This window comes from Electrona antarctica, assembly GCF_951216825.1.
Source record: "Electrona antarctica genome assembly, chromosome: 10".
Lineage (NCBI taxonomy): Eukaryota > Metazoa > Chordata > Actinopteri > Myctophiformes > Myctophidae > Electrona > Electrona antarctica.
The window spans coordinates 10,761,577-10,779,311 of record NC_136791.1 but is presented as its reverse complement, the minus strand read 5'-3'; the positions used below and the strand labels follow the sequence as shown (position 1 = coordinate 10,779,311).

The following is a 17,735-nucleotide window of genomic DNA, read 5'->3' as shown; positions in this document are numbered from 1 at the left end:
ACACACAAAAAAAAAGTATTGGCTCATTTTGAATTCTTTCATCATCCATCTTAGCATTATAAACGATATCACATCCAGGAGACATGCCGTAGTGGTCTTGTAGCTCTTCCAAATGCTTTTCAGAGACAAACATCATGTGGTTCTTATGCAGCCATTAGGTCAGCATTGCGGAGGACAGCCTTTGATATAAGCAAACAGAGGTTTGCTTGTCTTGCCTCTGACCTGTCGTCCCAGAATTCCTGGTGTTTCTCAGCGAGGACCTGACAACATCTTTGTTAAACCAGCCGAAGTAAAGACCGTCCCACACCCCATATCACTGCTAGGGACCACCACTCTGACGTTAGTTATACTATGGTGTGTGTGTGTGTGTGTGTGTGTGTGTGTGTGTGTGTGTGTGTGTGTGTGTGTGTGTGTTTCTCAGCGAGGACCTGACAACATCTTTGTTAAACCAGCCGAAGTAAAGACCGTCCCACACCCCCATATCACTGCTAGGGACCACCACTCTGACGTTAGTTATACTATGGTGTGTGTGGGTGTGTACGGGTGGTTGGGTGTGGGTGTGGGTGTGGGTGTGTGGAGGCGGGGGGTCAGATTTGGTAAAGTGACGAGAAGGAGTCTATTTTTCTTTGGTCCACTCAGCCATTATACCCACATTGAATCCTGAGGGTTCATTTAAGTCTCAGTTAAATTGCCACTCAGGATTTTGCAGTGCATGTGTGATGATTACTTCTATAATTTTTATCCCACAATTTTGTAACCCAGTTTTTTTCACCCAGTGTCAATTATCTAATGTAATCCTGGGCGCTACACTTCCTCTGCCAACCTGGGGGGGCAGCAGACTGACCTCATGCCTCTTTCTATGCATGAGGAGTCCAAGCTGCTTCTTTTCACCTGACAGGGGGGAATTTCCCTGGCCGGACGTAGCGCGTGGAAGGAACACGTTATTCCGACCAGTTCCTTTCCCCTCCATCAGGCGCCCCGGCTGGCCAGGGGGAGGTAGTTTTAGAGACCAGGATTACTGCATGTTTTTGTGAGGGTACCTACCCTAGGGGACACGGGGGGAGAACATGCAAACTCCACACAGAAAGGCCTGCATGTGTGATGATTGATTCATTACCAGGGGCACGTTTTTTTGACCGGGACCCAAATGATTTCCTATTAGAAACACTACTCTTACAGTACTTCCAAGTTCTTTATTTTAACGCCCTCAAGCTTTTTGCGAGCTTTGACTGTTCATTTGTTCAGAAACTCTTTAAGAACTACACAAAGAATGCAGTAAAGCCTGGCAGGCTTCCAATAAACCGTCACATTAGCCAATTTCCACGTCCACTTCCTTAAACGTGGGCCAACCAGCGATATCCCCTTCAATTTGTCTCTTTAAGGGCCACCGACGACTGAAACATTCCAGAGCATGACGTGCCCATTCCCAGACACATCTTGAGGTTCTTTATCTGGCCCTGACGTCCGCTTGGAGTCCCCATCCTGTGACTTTGGTTTCCTGGACAGATGGGAGTATTTGGTCCGTTTCGTGAATAGCTATGCCTGTCCTTGTGACCCAGATGAGGGCTTCACTTACTTGATGATGATTGCATCGCTGCCCAACTATTTCACATTGCATCACCACCAGTGATGATTACAGTACACACTATGACCGCAGCCGTAGCCTTGCCAGCATGTCTTTCCCCACATGTTGGCGGACGCCCCCGACCCCCCCCAGCCATCCATCCAGGGGATGCTGTTACACAGTCCGTGGGTTCTGGTTACCATCACCCTCCATGTGTCAAATTCAGAGAAACGTCCACCCAGTCTCCACCCGTCTCTTGTCTCTTCCTCCATTTCCCGCTCTTGTCTATCTGTCTCTTTAGGCACAAGACCTCCCTCTTCAACAGGCTCTCATGAACCCACACACCTCTCTCTCTCTCTCTCTCTCTCTCTTCGTCCTCCCCCCCCAGTTACACCCAAATATTTCATTTTGTGGTTTAATGTGGGTTTTTGGCCTCTATAAATAAGTAGTTCATGACACTGCTAACACCCTCTTCAAACCCCGCTAGGGATGTTGAGGTTTAAAAGGCAACAATTAATTTCTCAAGAGAAACAAAACGTCAGTGGACGTCATAGCGCCGTAGTTCTTTCCAAATGTTGATTAAACATTGTGTCGTGTTCTTTAGGGGGGGCGTACGTGGGCAGTTTAAAGTAACTATACTCAATTACTGTACTGTAATTTTGAGGTATTTTTACTGTGAATATTTTCAGTACTTAGTTCTACTCCACTAAATCTCAGAGGCAAATATTGTAGGCTACTTTTTACTCCACTACAATAATTTGAAAACTTCAGTTACTAGTTAAGTGTAGATTTTGATTATTATTACAAAACACAACTTCAAGCCTATATTTCCGCTATGTGAAAATAGCCGATCTACAAGCTCACGATGCGTCGCATTGGCTATTTTCAAATGATTTTTCATACATTTGAAATCTTGTGAAATGGGATATTCTGCATAATGAGTAATTTCTACTTTTGGTACTTTAAGTCATATTTATATCAATACCTTTGTATTGTTGGTATCAATACTTCAAAGTATTTCTACATTGAAGTATTGATACTTTTACTTACTTTTCCACCACTGTACTGTGGGGAACAAGTTCTCAGTCTCCACACGAACACAATCTGTATCCAATAATGTAATGGTTCTCAAAGTGGTGTCTGACGTCCCTATGGGCATTACCGGGAGTCCCCTGAAAAATGAAGAATAATCGGATTTCTCTGTTATTTAATTTATAGGTAATTTCATTGTGGAAATGTTTCAGCGAGTGGGCATATAGTTATGTACAGTAGATTTTTTACAGAACATTTTGATTGTTGCTCTTATTCTAAGAATCTTGTTTCCTAAATACCTCATTTCCAAATTGGTCCTTGCGCTTACATCAATAAACATAAATGTGACGCACAACCCACAACAGCCCTGAACTCACAATGAATCCCATCATAATGGCCCCCTAGTCATCTCTATAATCTTCCACAGACAGATAGACAAGAATACTTGCCCCAAAACACGCTCTCCCTGGGTCAAATATGGCGACCTCGGAACGGTCGCCAGTAGAGGTGTAACGATATAGTAACTGTAGTCTGCACCGAAAAATCTATTTTAATTTCAAGAATCGAAGTATATCGAAATGTAAACAAACAGCAACATTGACTTTGTATCGTATCGTTTTGCAATGCAAATGATTGGTACCGAATCGTTTTGCAATGCAAACAATCAATTGTATCAATACTAAGTACTTACTTAGTAGTTAGTACTAGTATTATTTATATCCATATACATTTTCCTACAAACCCTGCACTATCCATGTTTCACACAGATTAAATTTATTTTCTAAATAGTTACTGCGGTGGCGGTAGTGGCTCAGGGGTAGAGTGGCCGGATGGGACCCGCTAGGTTGCCAGTTCGAACCCGGGCTCCCCCTGAATTTGTGTCGAATTGTCCTTCAGTGTCTTTGAACCCCTAATTGCTCCCGATGTGCAGGTTGGTGCCTTGCATGGTTTCCTCGTATGAATGTGTGTGAATGGGTGAATGTAATGCACAATCTATATGTAGAGCGCCTTGGATAAAGGCGCTATATGAATGCACCACTTATGTCATATCGTATCGCCATAATGAACCAATATCGTCCATGTATCGAATTGTCAATGGTGATATATGTATCGTATCGCTAGAATGTATCGTTACACCCCTAGTCGCCAAACTCGCCACCATGTGTTCCTAATGTAACCTCAGTAAACTTTTGCCAAAACTAGCCCTGAAACATGACTGTAATAAGCATCATGTGAACCATGGCTATGCCAAAACATAACCTTATTATGTGTTTAAACTTTAAAACTTACTCAGGGGTAGCCTGGGCACCATTTCATTTCGGTATATGATCCGGGCGGGAGCGGATGATATCGTTACGTCATGTTGTAGTATTGTTTTGTAGTCGACAGGCAGGAACAACAAACCCAAACTTCCTTTTCCCTCAAACCGATTTTTCTCAATAAAAGCTGCAGGCTACGAGAGCTTTTATTGTTATTCTTCCGGTTTGAGGGAAAAGGAAGTTCGTGTTTGTTGTTCCTGCCTGTCGACTACAAAACAATACTACAACATGACGTAACGATATCTTTCGGTATATCATCCGCTCCCGAGCGGATGATATACCGAAATGAAACAGAGACCAGGCTTTCCTCTGAGGTGGTGGAAAGCCTGGTGGGCGAGGTTAACTCAGGAGTAACCTATAACCCCAACTGACTACATGGGTATACCACATTTATGCTCTGTTATTTGATGGTGTGTCTCACGGATGTGACGCGTTGTGAGCTTGTAGATCTGCTATTTTCAGTCCAGTACACCATCCTCCTATACATAACGGAGCATAAATTAGGCATTACTTGAGCCATGAGCGTAGAGAATTAGAAGCGTTCACAGGAATGCTTCACCCGCGCAACTGTGGTCCGGCAACTCATGGAGACCCTTTGGGATGAATGATGATGTGCACATGGCTGGATGAATTCCTGGCTGTCTGACGCATCAAAAGTGCCTGGCTGCTTTGATTTAATGTCGGAGTGTGACTGAAATAAAAGTGAATATATAACTCAAAGACTATGACAACACATGCTTTATATAGTCTTACACAAAACGTTACCCACTATCTAAGCTATTCCAACTGCCATAATGAATTAATATGATGTAATATCCATTTTTTTCTGGCATAGTTTTTAGTCCACACTTCCTCATACATGCATAGAAGATAAGGTAAGTGTCCATAAATTCAAAGGCATTCCAAGAGCCAACTTTCAACTTGGTGTGGTGTGTGTGTGTGTGTGTGTGTGTGTGTGTGTGTGTGTGTGTGTGTGTGTGTGTGTGTGTGTGTGTGTGTGTGTGTGTGTGTGTGTGTGTGTGTGTGTGTGTGTGTGTGTGTGTGTGTGTGTGTGTGTGTGTGTGTGTGTGTGAGAGAGAGGCGGAGTAGATTGTTATCCCTCGTCCGGGAGACATTCATTATAACATAATCATGTCCCACCATTAGAGCTACAGTTAATTATATGTCATGTTCGTGGGGGCCCATCGTCATATTCAGGACCCCTATAGCTGAGAGAGAGATGAAGCAGAGACAAATACATGCCTGTAAAGAATTGTGTTGCAGACTAAACTTTTTCATAGATTTCATAGATAGCTTCGACTCGTAGACTTGTTACACATAGAGCACTATCATGTTGTATACATTTATAAAGTTTATCGTTTACACATTGGCTTCTCCATGAATGTGTATTTTCTAACCACTTAAAGCCTCAATTCTAAACTTCAGCATTCATGCGATCGAATCACCATTTCGACACCGTCAATGTCAAGGCCCGCCAACATACATTTTTAAACTAGACTATCTCTTCTTTCCAGCTACGTAAGTCCTGCCCCATGCAGGAGCTAACTATTTCCATAGACAACGCCTTGGTAACTTCGGTTCCAAGTCCAACTGCCAAGAACCTTGGTGTTGTCCTGGACAGTCAGCTCTCATTCAAAGCACACATTACAACGGTCACTCGATCCTGTAGGTTTACACTCTATAACATTCAACGAATTAAACCCGATCCTCACCCAGGAGTCAGCCCAGCTCCTTAAGTCATATCAAAACTTGACTATTGTAACTCTCTCCTTACTGGTCTAACGGCATGCGTACTTAACTGCAATTGATCTATAATGCCGCAGCTCGCTTGGTCTTCAACCAGCCAAACTTCTCACATGTCTCCCCCCTTCTCCGCTCCCCTCCATTGGCTCCCGGTTGCCGCCCGCACAGAGTACAAAACTCGGATGCTGGCCTTCAAAGCAACCAAAGGTATGGCACCCTCATATCTTCAAAGTCTGATCAGACCCGTCACCCTACAAACCTCCCGCATGCTCAGATTAGCCAACGCAGGGAAGCTGGAAAATGACACTTGAAAAACGCTGGGACAAAGCTCCACACGTCCCAAACTCTTCTCCCTTCTGGCTCCAAAACTATGGAATGCACTTCCCATTGCAATCAGAACTGCAGAGTGCAGACTCACTTCCCAATCTCCCGCTGTAGTCTGAAAACCCACCTCTTCAGACTCCATCTTAGCCCATAGCACTTGCCCTAGCCCTGTTGTTCTTGCTTACTGTAAATCGCTCTGGATTAAGAGCATCTGCTAAATGCCTAAATTGTATAGACTAAAACTAAATGGATTTTTACTCAAAAGACTGACTATCAAAATGTACTGTCAAAATCAACACTGACACCAAACCAAACCTTTGCCAAAAAATAAAAAGCTGATCTACAAGCTCTCAACACCTCTGCATTGTGTGCTTGTTCCCCTCACTCCCCTCATAATCCTATCACACTACGATTTGGAGGACCCCTTGTAGTAACTCTGAGTCTGAGGAGCCCCTATATTCGTTGGTGAGTTGGAAACCAGTGGTTTAAACCACTGTCTCTGAAGCCACAGAACCTTCAACTGACCCGGTGTTCCTGTGCAGTTTAAACTGGTCACTCACATGCAGGGAAGAAGTAGATAAATGACTGAGTCATGGAATATATTTTGTAATGGTCATCAATCCATCCATTCAGTGACCACGCGTGCCCTGTGGATGGAGGCATTGTCATCCTTGAAGAAACCAGCCCTCTGCATACTGTACTGTATAGGACAGACCGACAGCTACTTCACCATTGGAGTTTGATCTCATGCAATGGGGTTATTTGTCTATATTGAATTGCCTTCTATGAGACTGGAGAAAGCACTAGACAGCTATATAGGTGACGAGGTCTTTGAGAATGAGACCTTCAGGACTCAATGAGATTTCCTGCATAATTAATGTATAATTAAATAATTAATTAATAACTAGGGTAAACAAAATACAATAAACACTGCTTTTCTCTTGCTCCTTTCTCTCCACAGTTTTTTGTGTATTGTGTTTTGCATAGTCAATTATTAGGCATGGACAATTTAGTTTTTTGTAAAGAATATTTCCAACTCTTTCAATATATTATTTAATTGTATAATAAGACGCTGCTAAAATGGGAGCTCGTCGATGTCTAGATCGCAGAAAGCCAGTGCGTTTTTAAGGGGGGGTGCTTAAGACCCCTAGACACTCTAGGGCCCCAAAAAAGCTCTCCAAACTTTTTTTTTTTTTTTTAAGGGTTCAGCCCCGCTGAAGTGTATGTTCCAATGAGCTTCCCACTCCTGACGTCATGTCTGCAGGAGATTGGCTGTTCAGCCCCTGACACTAAACTCCTGCCCTTAACACAGTGAAACTTTTAAAAGAGTTTTCAATCTCATCTGCGGGGCAAAGTATCGCACATTCGTCCCCGTTGCAGCTTTGACATCTGCTGCCATAGCTCCCCTCTATACCCCGCGCTGGAATAGAAGGATATATGGTGCTTTATCCCGCTTTTAGACCCCATAGTAAAAGCTTCTCTTCTTTTTTTACCCCTTTCTTTTTTTCTTTTTTCTTTTTTACATTTTCACGTTTTATTTTTGACTTTTGTAACTTAAGCGTGCGTTTTAGTTGAATGTTTGTTATAATTTTCCAATCTTTCCGGATCGGTCGCTGATGTCTAGAGGAATAATATGCTCAGGGATATAGAACTTTTTCACTTATTGCGATAAGTGACAGGAGTTCATACTGTAGACACAGTGCGCGTCTTGTACGGACCGCGCAGCTGAAACGAATTACTTGACCCTCTCCTCCTCCTGTTTGACAAAAAAGTTTCTGCGCCTTGTTGCGTACTCTCAGCGGATAACACACGGTGTGGAATATGGCTTGGACCAGGTGGGACTTTCTATTCTCCTTGGGTTTGTTGGTTTCTCCGGTGTTCGTGTCCGCGGAGCAGCAGCCTCAGAGTGGCTTCAGGAGACTCTACGTGTTGCAGCCCGGACCCAGCGGCTCGGACAGGGTCCACGTGAGCTCCATCTCGTCGCACTCCTCCGGCGGTGCCACGGGGCAGCCCCACTCCTACAATGTGGAGCTCTCCTCGGCCAGCTTCGGCGGCCAGGTCCGGACCCGCAGGATGGGCTCCGGCCAGGCGAACCCCATCCCGGTCCGCCAGCTGGACACGCAGCAGTTCACGCATCAGCACCAGCAGGTCATTCGGCACACAAGCAGCAGCAGCAGTCATAACGTTCATCAGAATCACCAAATGAAAATGTCAGGGTAAGAAATTGGGTTTCAGAATCGGATAATTTAACTTTTAACACAAAATAACTTTTAAATTCAAACTCTAAACTACTTGCTTTTGTAAACATGTACCATAGCCCAATAAACTAACAGGTGAGATCAGCGAGTATAACTAACTAGTAGAGTAGTAGCCTACACATAGACTCATGTTTTTATGAGCAAATACTTTTATATTAGGTTTATACTCACTGTATTACCGTAGGCTACTGTATTTATATATAATGCTCTAACATTTAGAACCCCCTCCATGATCCCTTCTCCCATATAGAGCTCTGCTCTCCTATTAGTGTTATTAGTAATAGTGAATACATTTCAACACCACAGGGACCTCCACATAGTGTACACTAACAGGTGAGGTAGCCTACTATAGCTTCATACATTTACTGACACACTGGAGGCAGTGGAGGGGACAGGTGAGGTAAGGCCACTTGTTGTGCTGTGTGCATGCGCAATTGCACGTGTGTGTGTGTGCAAACTGTGCATGTGTGTGTACACATGTTTTTTTGCAGTCCTTATCACTGTGTGCAGACAGTCACCAGTTGAAGAAATTAAGCCTCTTAGGCCAGTGAGGTGAAATAAGATTGAGTTGAAATGCAGTGTTTTGACTTCTTCACATCTGCTGTTTGTCTGCGTGCAGCTCATGAACATGACCATAAATCCACAACAGTGTGCGTGCGTGCGTGCGCGTGAGCAAGCTTGTGCGCGAGTGTGTGTGTGTGTGTGTGTGTGTGTGTGTGAGAGTGAGAGTTGCGTGTGGGACCTGCTACAGCAGTGGTTCTCAAAGTGGATTCCAAGGACTCGGGGTTCCTTTAAGCCACAGTCGGGGCAACTGTGGCTCAGGAGGTAGAGCAGGTCGTCCAATGATCCATGGGTCGGCGGTTCGAATCCCGGCTCCTCCTGTCTACATGTCGAAGTGTCCTTGGGCAAGACACTGAACCCCAAATTGCTCCCTATGTGCTGGTTGGTACCTTGCATGGCTTCCGCCGCAATCGGTGTATGAATGGGTGAATGTAATGTACAATCTATGTAAGGCGCTATATAAATGCACCATTTACCATTTAAGAGGGTCTAACTTGACCCTTAAAAGTCTGTAACTCTGACAGTATACAAATGGAACCAAATTAACCCTAACAAGTCCATTTGGTTCCATTTGTATACTGTCAGAGTTAAGGGGGAGACCTTGACATGTAAAAGTTTGCGAACCATTGTGCTGCTACACAGTATGTCTCATCCCTGTGTGATTGTATTTGCAGGGTGAATGTCTGTGGAGGGCAGTGCTGTCACGGATGGAGCCAGTCCCAGGGATCACAACGATGCACTAAACGTGAGTTCAAATCACTACAGTGCAGCACGAGTACGGTGTAGCACAACACAATACAGTACAACGCTACACAACACAATACAGTCAGTGTAAGAACACAATAGTGTTAACACAACAAAATGCAGTACAGCAGGGTTCCCCAATAGGCGGCCCGCGGGCCATTTGCGGCCCGCGGAGCGCCCCCCTGGCGGCCCGCGGAAGAATTTCAACAGATATAAATGGCATTAAATGGGGGTCAGTAGCCTATGCATGTCAAACTGGGCATCCTTTTCAAATGGGGTCCTGCCCTGAAAATGAATTTTCAGGGCAAGACCTCGACCTCACGCGTGCGGACTCGGCCCCCAGCCTGGTACCCTAGTCAAAATATGGCCCTCGAGGAAAATTAATTGGGGAACCCTGCAGTACAGTATATAGGTATATACGATACGTTCAAACTAACGGCAGCAACAAAAGCTGCAAAACAAAAAAAATCACACCCGTGTGAACTGAGTGTTGCAACTCTACCCCCCCCCCCCCAGGAGTGCAGCACTATATCTCTCTCTCTCTCTGTTTCTGGCACAACAGCTTTTGGTACTCATTGGTACTCATGCTTATAGTGTCATAGTGGTCACATAGTTAGTTAGGTGAACACGGACATTGCTGTTCCTTGGAGTGGTTTGCACCACTCAAAAAGTGTGGTCACCGGTCAGCCTCACTGCAGACTTGCAGAGTCGCCGTTGAAGTTTTGCCCAAGCCACACACTACGTACTATAAATGAAAAGGGTTAGCACAGGGAACTGGTTAAATAACAGCAAGAATGAGTTATTCTTCCTTTTAGGCAGCAGAGCAGGAATTGTAGGGAGAGAGAAAAGGAGTGGGAAATGCTGAAACAAAAACACATGATTGATTGACACTTCACTTCACCGCATCATTCGAGCAGTGAAAAAAGTTGAAGCCTTTGGTAACGTCAGTATTCTCCGCTGCGTTCTACTGGGGAGGGGAGGAGGAGGAGGGGAGCGGGTGGAGGGGAGGCGGGCTCATAGGTTGGTGAACCAATAGGAAGTCTGCGTCGGTTTCCAGCGCTGGTTTGTTCCGCCCCTCTATGCCCAGAAAAGTACAGGTTTCTTTCAGGCTATTGTGTAGCTGACGCCGTGTCACTGGCTCTTATTGAGAATGACCTGTGAACAACGGCATTACTCCTGTAAACATTTGATGTTGACAATGAACTTGAAGGTTGAATTGTAAGAGTGAACCTCAGTTAGGTCCATTTCCATGTACACTCGGGGGTTAAATGAAGTGAACACTGAGGATTGTCACTGTGCAGACAGTCCTGAACTCCAGCCAATCTGCTCCAGGCAACCACAGCGTTCTCCCCGGTGGCTCAACATCCCTCTGTTCTGTCCCTTTGGTACTTCACTGTCCCCCCCGTACACACACACACACACACACACACACACACACACACACACACACACACACACACACACACACACACACACACACACACACACACACACACACACACACACACACACACGCACTACATGCATATACATTAGAGCATGTGATAATATTACACGGGGACTGTTCTGGTGGTGCAGTTGTGGATGATTAACAGTGACAGATCGTTCAACAGCTGTGTTCTATGGTGGCCCTTTATAGAAATAAGAAGGGGGGGTGGGGGGGGGTGGGGGTGCGCTTGTCTGACCTGGGATCTGCCCACCTGCGGTATACCGTGATTAAACTGCCCGTGTTTTTTTGGTCCTTGCTGTCGAGTCATGAGAAGGCTGTTTTTTAGTTTTCACACAGAATGGACTGTGGTGTGTATGTGCGTGCGCTCGTGCGTGCATGGGTGGCCGACCCGTGCGGCCGTGCGCACAGCACCTGTGTGTCTGTGTGTTAGGGCAGAAAGAGAAACAGGTTTGTAATGGATTATACCTCTTGGCCCCAGACACACCGGCCAGATCATATTCTTATTCGACCGGAGGGCTTTACCACTACCAGCTTGTTATATAAGGAGCAGACAGGTTCTCCACAGCTCCAGGCCTTTTTTTCTGCTGGACCTCCTACAGGGAAAAAGATTGCTTGTGCTCAGGCTCCAGGGAGGTACAGGGGGTCCCCAGGTTTCCACGTTTAATAGGCCCCACTGCAGCTGGCTCTGTCAACCTTGTGGACAGCTTGCAGGAGGACGTGTGTGTGTGTGTGTGTGTGTGTGTGTGTGTGTGTGTGTGTGTGTGTGTGTGTGTGTGTGTGTGTGTGTGTGTGTGTGTGTGTGTGTGTGTGTGTGTGTGTGTGTGTGTGTGTGTGTGTGTGTGTGTGTGTGTGTGTGTGTGTGTGTGTGTGTGTGTGTGTGTGCGTGCGTGCGCGCGCGAGTATGAGTTAATGCATTCACATAATGTCAGAAAGTGTGTGAAAGTACAAGAACATGTCGTGTCTGTCTGGGTGTTTGTATTTGCCTTGTGTTTATGGCTCAGTGTTTAGTCAGCTACGGGCCATTAGGAGCTGTTGATAGCCTGTACATGAAGGTTCTGTGGCCCCTGCAGACTGCTCCTTAACTGTTGTTGGAGAGAACCCGGCGATGCGAGGGTGCATGGCATTGTGGGAGGGTTAAGTTATTGCAAGACATAAGTAACTGTTGCATGGAGAAGGGCTTTTGGTTTACATTGATACACTGAAGACAATCCTGCACAACACTGATTGGCTCATTTGAAGTCAGGACTAGAGTCATACCATACTCCCATTTACCGTCCATACCCTTATACGTGGGAGCTGAGGACTGGAATCCAAGGTGAAATGTGTCAGAGTGAGATACTGTGTATACACTCGTTGTGTTGAATAAAGCTTATTTTTCTTCATGTAGATTTATGGTATTTCTGAGAAAATGAAAGGGAGTTCTTAAAAGCATCCTCCCTTCTCTGTGTTGTGCGTTCGGGTCATAGGTGCTGCTAAATTATTTCTATAATGTCTAAATTTCCACTGTGAGCCATGTGAATATTTCCTGCTGTGAAGCTGAGCAAAGACGTTTCCCCTCATATTGCTATTAATCTGCACCAGTGAGCTGCTGTAGGCAAGCCTCATAAATATGATAGATTTTGTGACTGTGTTTGATGAATTAGTTATGTGAATAATATTCAACTCTTCCCCTCCCATTCACTTTGCGTTTGTTCTTTTGCCACATGGAAAAACAGAACGATAAGTCACACTATACTATAGTTAGTCATATCTGTTGAGTTTCCCTATTCAGCTCCGTTTGTTTTTCAACCTCAGCTCCTTCCTCGCCTGCGATAGAGGACAGACAAGGTTGTAAAATCCATGGTTTGATTTTTAAGCCCCCAAACCTCTTCGCCACACAGCATTGACAACAAAGGTTCCTAATAGAAATGAATCGCATTGGTTCTTGTGCTGGGTTTTACACATGGCCACAGTAGCCGGCCGGTTCAGCAGCCATGCATAAAGTGCTCTTTCAGGTTGTCAGTCACACCAACAGCCAGCCTAACCTCCCACCAAGACAGGCATTTTAAATCTTGTGCATTAGAAACTGTGAAAACCTCAACCCTGCCAAATGTTAAGCAGCAGCATATTTAATCCTGGATAATTTCTGTGTTAAGTCACGGCCATGTAAAGGTTTTATCATAGCTTTGGAGAACTTCAAAAAGAAAGCACAACTTACAAGAAGAGTGACAGTCAATACATTCCTGCTCAACATACTGTACCATGCTTCACATTCATGCAAAAGTGGCGATTTTCCTTTCAGGCCTTGCTGTCTGAAACAAAGCCTATTTTATACATTTTTGCAAGGCAGTCGCTTCGGCTTGACAATCGGTTATTTATCGCACCTGGCTGTCTTCATAAATATATTACACTGAAGAAGAAAGACAGACTAAACCTTCTTTGGATTCTGCTTTGGCCTCGGAAGAACACTGTCCATGTTTGCTTATCACCTTGGCATCAGCTGCAGTGCAGACATGTGATTGCAATACACAAAACTCTCCCATTTATCCATAATGGACTATGATTCAATAGAGACGATGGTGAGCCATTCCTGGTACTTAGTGTCCTGGCTGAAGTAAATTGTCTGTGGATTATTGAATTGCTGGGTCAAAATAACGCTCTCTCTTGTCCAATGTCCACTGCAACGCATCTCTGCAAACAAGGAGTATATTCTAGTGGAATTGACCCATGGAATAGACTACTGATCTGACCCATATGCACACAAGTACAACATATAGTCTATATAACATATACACAGTACTACGTAGTATACATCTTGGCAATTCTACCTCGCATAAGTACATCTGTTTTTATAGATGTACTTACTAATGCTGAAGGAGATGCATCGCTAAACAGTCAGTCATCAATCAATCGGTACTCTCAGCTAGTGGTTTGAACTTTACTCAACTGAGTAAAAATGTCCCTACTGTATAACGAAAAAACCTTTCATGGATGAACCCAGTGATGTATCCCACCCAAGGTCATTGGGGTTTCGGGTCTCGCAACATCATACCCCTCACTCAGGTGACCCAGCCGGGGTGATCAAGTCCCGACTTACGTCCCAGTATCTACCCTTGATCAGTCCCATTAGGGAAAGGCCAGGGCCACACAATCCGTTGCTCTGGAACTACTCTGCCGGGACTGGGAGGTAGATCAATCTGACACGTGGAAGGACTAGGCTCTGTGGGTTAACTCCTGTCCAGGCCCCTCCTACGTCTCACCACTCCTGCTCTCACCAGGTCAGGACCTGTGCGTTGCACCAGACTCGCAGCACCAGACACTTCATTCAGGAGTGGTGGATTCTTGAGTGTGAACTAATTGAGTATGGATTTCTATATTCATGCAGTAATGTGTTCATTTTTGTTTGGCTGAAGAGTGGAGCTCAAACCTTTTCATTGCACAACACAAGACCTGTCATTTTTCATGAAGCTATTCTGTCTTGCTTTGTTTCTCCTTGCTTTTTGTTCAGAGCAGTATGAAACTATATCATACATTCAGCCCTCCTGCCTTTTCTCTGGTTTCTTGGAGCCTGCATGTCTTCCAAAGACTTCACAGGAGACAAAGATAGCCAAGTTTTGCCGACTGAAGATGAAAGAAGTGCAATAAAAAGTTCAAGGGAAGGATTCTTTAAAATGAATTACAGAATGTTCATGTGACACCACATTTTTTAATGTTTTTAAAATCCTCATAACCTAGTTAATTCAATCCTATCTAATGCAATCTAGTAGTTCACCATAACACACGTCTTACGAATTCTGTCATTAAAGGACCTTGCAGACTGAAACTCTGCTGAGCATGCAGGGACCTTAACTGGGCTGTCAGTTGCTACCATGCTCAAATGTCCCTGAAACAGAGGATCTCTTTCAGGTTTCATATCCTTCTTTCCTCTCCTATATGTTTTTTTTCCCCTCCTTTTAACTTTCTTTCTCTTTATATTTAGAGTTGCTAATAATTCTTTCTACCAATTTAGTTGTCAAGCCTCCTCCCCACACATTTCCGTGTTGCCACTGCTACTATCCATTAGATCCCCTGCCAGTGAGGAGCCCCCACCACTAGATCCTACTATCCATTAGATCCCCTGCCAGTGAGGAGCCCCCACCACTAGATCCATTAGATCCCCTGCCAGTGAGGAGCCCCCACCACTAGATCCTACTCCTCCAACTCAACACCCATTGCTGACGGGTACTGTAGCACCACAGCCTTTAGGAGTCGCTAGATCACCCTCCCGACCCAGCTTCCCTCTCCCAAACACGGCCAATTGTATTCGTATACTATAGACGCTCGGATTTGAACCCAGCACCATACATTTATAGCAAGGAAGAGTACATTCAGCTTTCCTGCGCCTGAAATTGTCACAATGCAACGCATTGTTAGCTTGAAAATATGTTCTTTTTGGCAAGCGACATGTGGAGTACTATGGAGTATAAATTAGTCTTTAGCTCACCACCTGCAGTAGTTCAGCTCTAGCTGGAGGAAAACTTGGACGGCATCTCCTGCTGTTGAAGAAGTTATTCAAAGGCTTTGGTACAGTAGGTAAAGTGGGATGAGCATAGACGTTATCAGTAAAAAGAATTACCCAGCAAACAGAATGTCTTAATTGACTGGCCTCCCCCGGTGCCCTTTGAGACGCTTTGCTGAAGGTTTACGGTGTTTTCCCATTCAACATACAGTGCAGCAACTGCAATCACCACAGAGCACTCCTGTGTGAACTCTACTGATGGACACAATAATGTGCTCTAATTGGCCTGGCCACCGGGCATTGAGGCCCAAACTGCTTGAGTCAGCAAGTCGCCAGGTGTTCTTTGGCCATCCTGCAAAAAAAAAGAAAAAGCGAGAGGAGAAAAAGATGTCAGGCAAACAGTCCTTCTTGTCAAACATTGCCATGAAAAGACTTAATTTGACGGGAGGGAACATATATAATAATAATACTGTATGGTTCGGTGGCTAGAGTTTGGGCCGCTGGGCATTCACCGTACTTCCCTGGAGTCCTTGCCGATGTGCGAGCCAAGTTTGAAGTCAGTCGGTCCCATATACCGTGCAAGCACATGATTCACCGTATATGTGCATACTAGTGGTCAGGGACGAATAGTTTTCATAATCCTCACATGGGTGTGATTTTCATATTTTGCATACTTTACGTCATGTCTTAATTGTTTCTAAACCATAAAGTTCAGTTCACGGTGCACTACTGCATAAACGGAAAAACAATCAGCGCTGAACATCAGTCCAGTCTATTCACATCACAGCCGGAGAACAAAGCGCTTCCAGTATAGTATTGTGAACACGCAGGATATCTAATCTGCTGGGGTTTATATATAAAGTCATCGCAGGCCCGTGGATTGATAAGGCCATCTGCTGCCCATGGGGAACAGAGAGGCCCATGGGATTGCTACAGACAGGTGCCTTATCACACAACTAATCTGGACCCGAGGGTAGGGGGAGGGCGGGGGGGGGGGGGGGGGGGGGGGATCAGGTAAAGCTAAATGTAATATCCCATATATTCATATCTGTCATATCTTTCCCTAGCCGCCTATTTCTCAATTCATTGAACATCTGCTTGGGCCATATGCAAGGCTAAAGAGGCTGTCTGTTGCAGGTACCCATTTAGTTTAGTGCAATTCCCTACATTCACATTGGGTTTCACAGATCTGGCATCAAGGCAGAACACACACACACACACACACACACACACACACACACACACACACACACACACACACACACACACACACACACACACACACACACACACACACACACACACACACACACACACACACACACACACACAGATCTGGCATCAAGGCAGTGACATAAAGAAAGCCATTATATGCATACATGCCTCTCAGTTTATGTTTCTCACCTTAGCCTGCTACCACATGAATGCAAGCACACACACATATGTATGGCGCATACACCCCCCCACCCACACACACGCACACGCACACACACGCACACACACACACACACACACACACACACACACACACACACACACACACACACACACACACACACACACACACACACACACACACACACACACACCCCCCACACACACACCCACACACACACCCACACACACCCCCACACACACACACACACACACACACCCCCACACACACACACCCACACACACACCCACACACACACACACACACACACACACGCGCATGCAGATATTTGGAACTCTCGCCAACTCATAGTAAACCTCTGTGATCAGCAGCCACAGTGTACTTTCATCAGAGAGAGAGAGAGGATGTCACTTTAAGTGATTTATTTCCTGTCGCCTGTTAAATAGTAAATCGGCATCAGTTATTTCGTCACCCTTGTCAGAGAACAGCGCTCTTGTGTAGCGAGTGGGAGGGAGAGGTGGAGCTATTCACACAAAAACACACATGGCAGCATCGGTTCTAGTCGGGTGCAGGGGATCGTACAATGAAAACTATTTACGCTAGTCGGAAAAGAAAGCAGAAAAGAAAAAGGCTGTGCCGCGAGTGGAAAAGTGTAGTGTGGTTATTATTTCGAAACCTAAACATAAGACCGCGTCAAGGGAAAAAGGGACAGGAGTGATGTAATCTTTTTAAGTAATTGCCCCTCAGTGATGGCCATATGTAAGAGGCAGGGGAGGGGGGTGCTTGCTACGCTGCATGTGCTCATTAGGACCCCATGCTTTGAGCAGTGACAAGCTTTGACACACACAGAGCAAAACATTCTTTTCT

General features: G+C 45.2%; 1 protein-coding gene across 1 annotated transcript in view; it reads left to right on the top strand.

Annotated features, from left to right (window-relative positions):
* Positions 1–7,796: 7,796 nt before the first annotated feature.
* Positions 7,797–17,735, top strand: part of LOC306931539 (latent-transforming growth factor beta-binding protein 1-like) — a gene marked incomplete at its 3' end in the record, with an annotated part of 67,011 nt that continues 57,072 nt past the window's right edge. The window contains exons 1-2 of the mRNA XM_079512944.1: positions 7,797–8,198; positions 9,476–9,546. Of these exons, the coding sequence (XP_079369070.1) occupies positions 7,804–8,198; positions 9,476–9,546 (466 nt within the window). The 5' untranslated portion in view covers positions 7,797–7,803. The remainder of the gene's footprint in view (positions 8,199–9,475; positions 9,547–17,735) is intronic.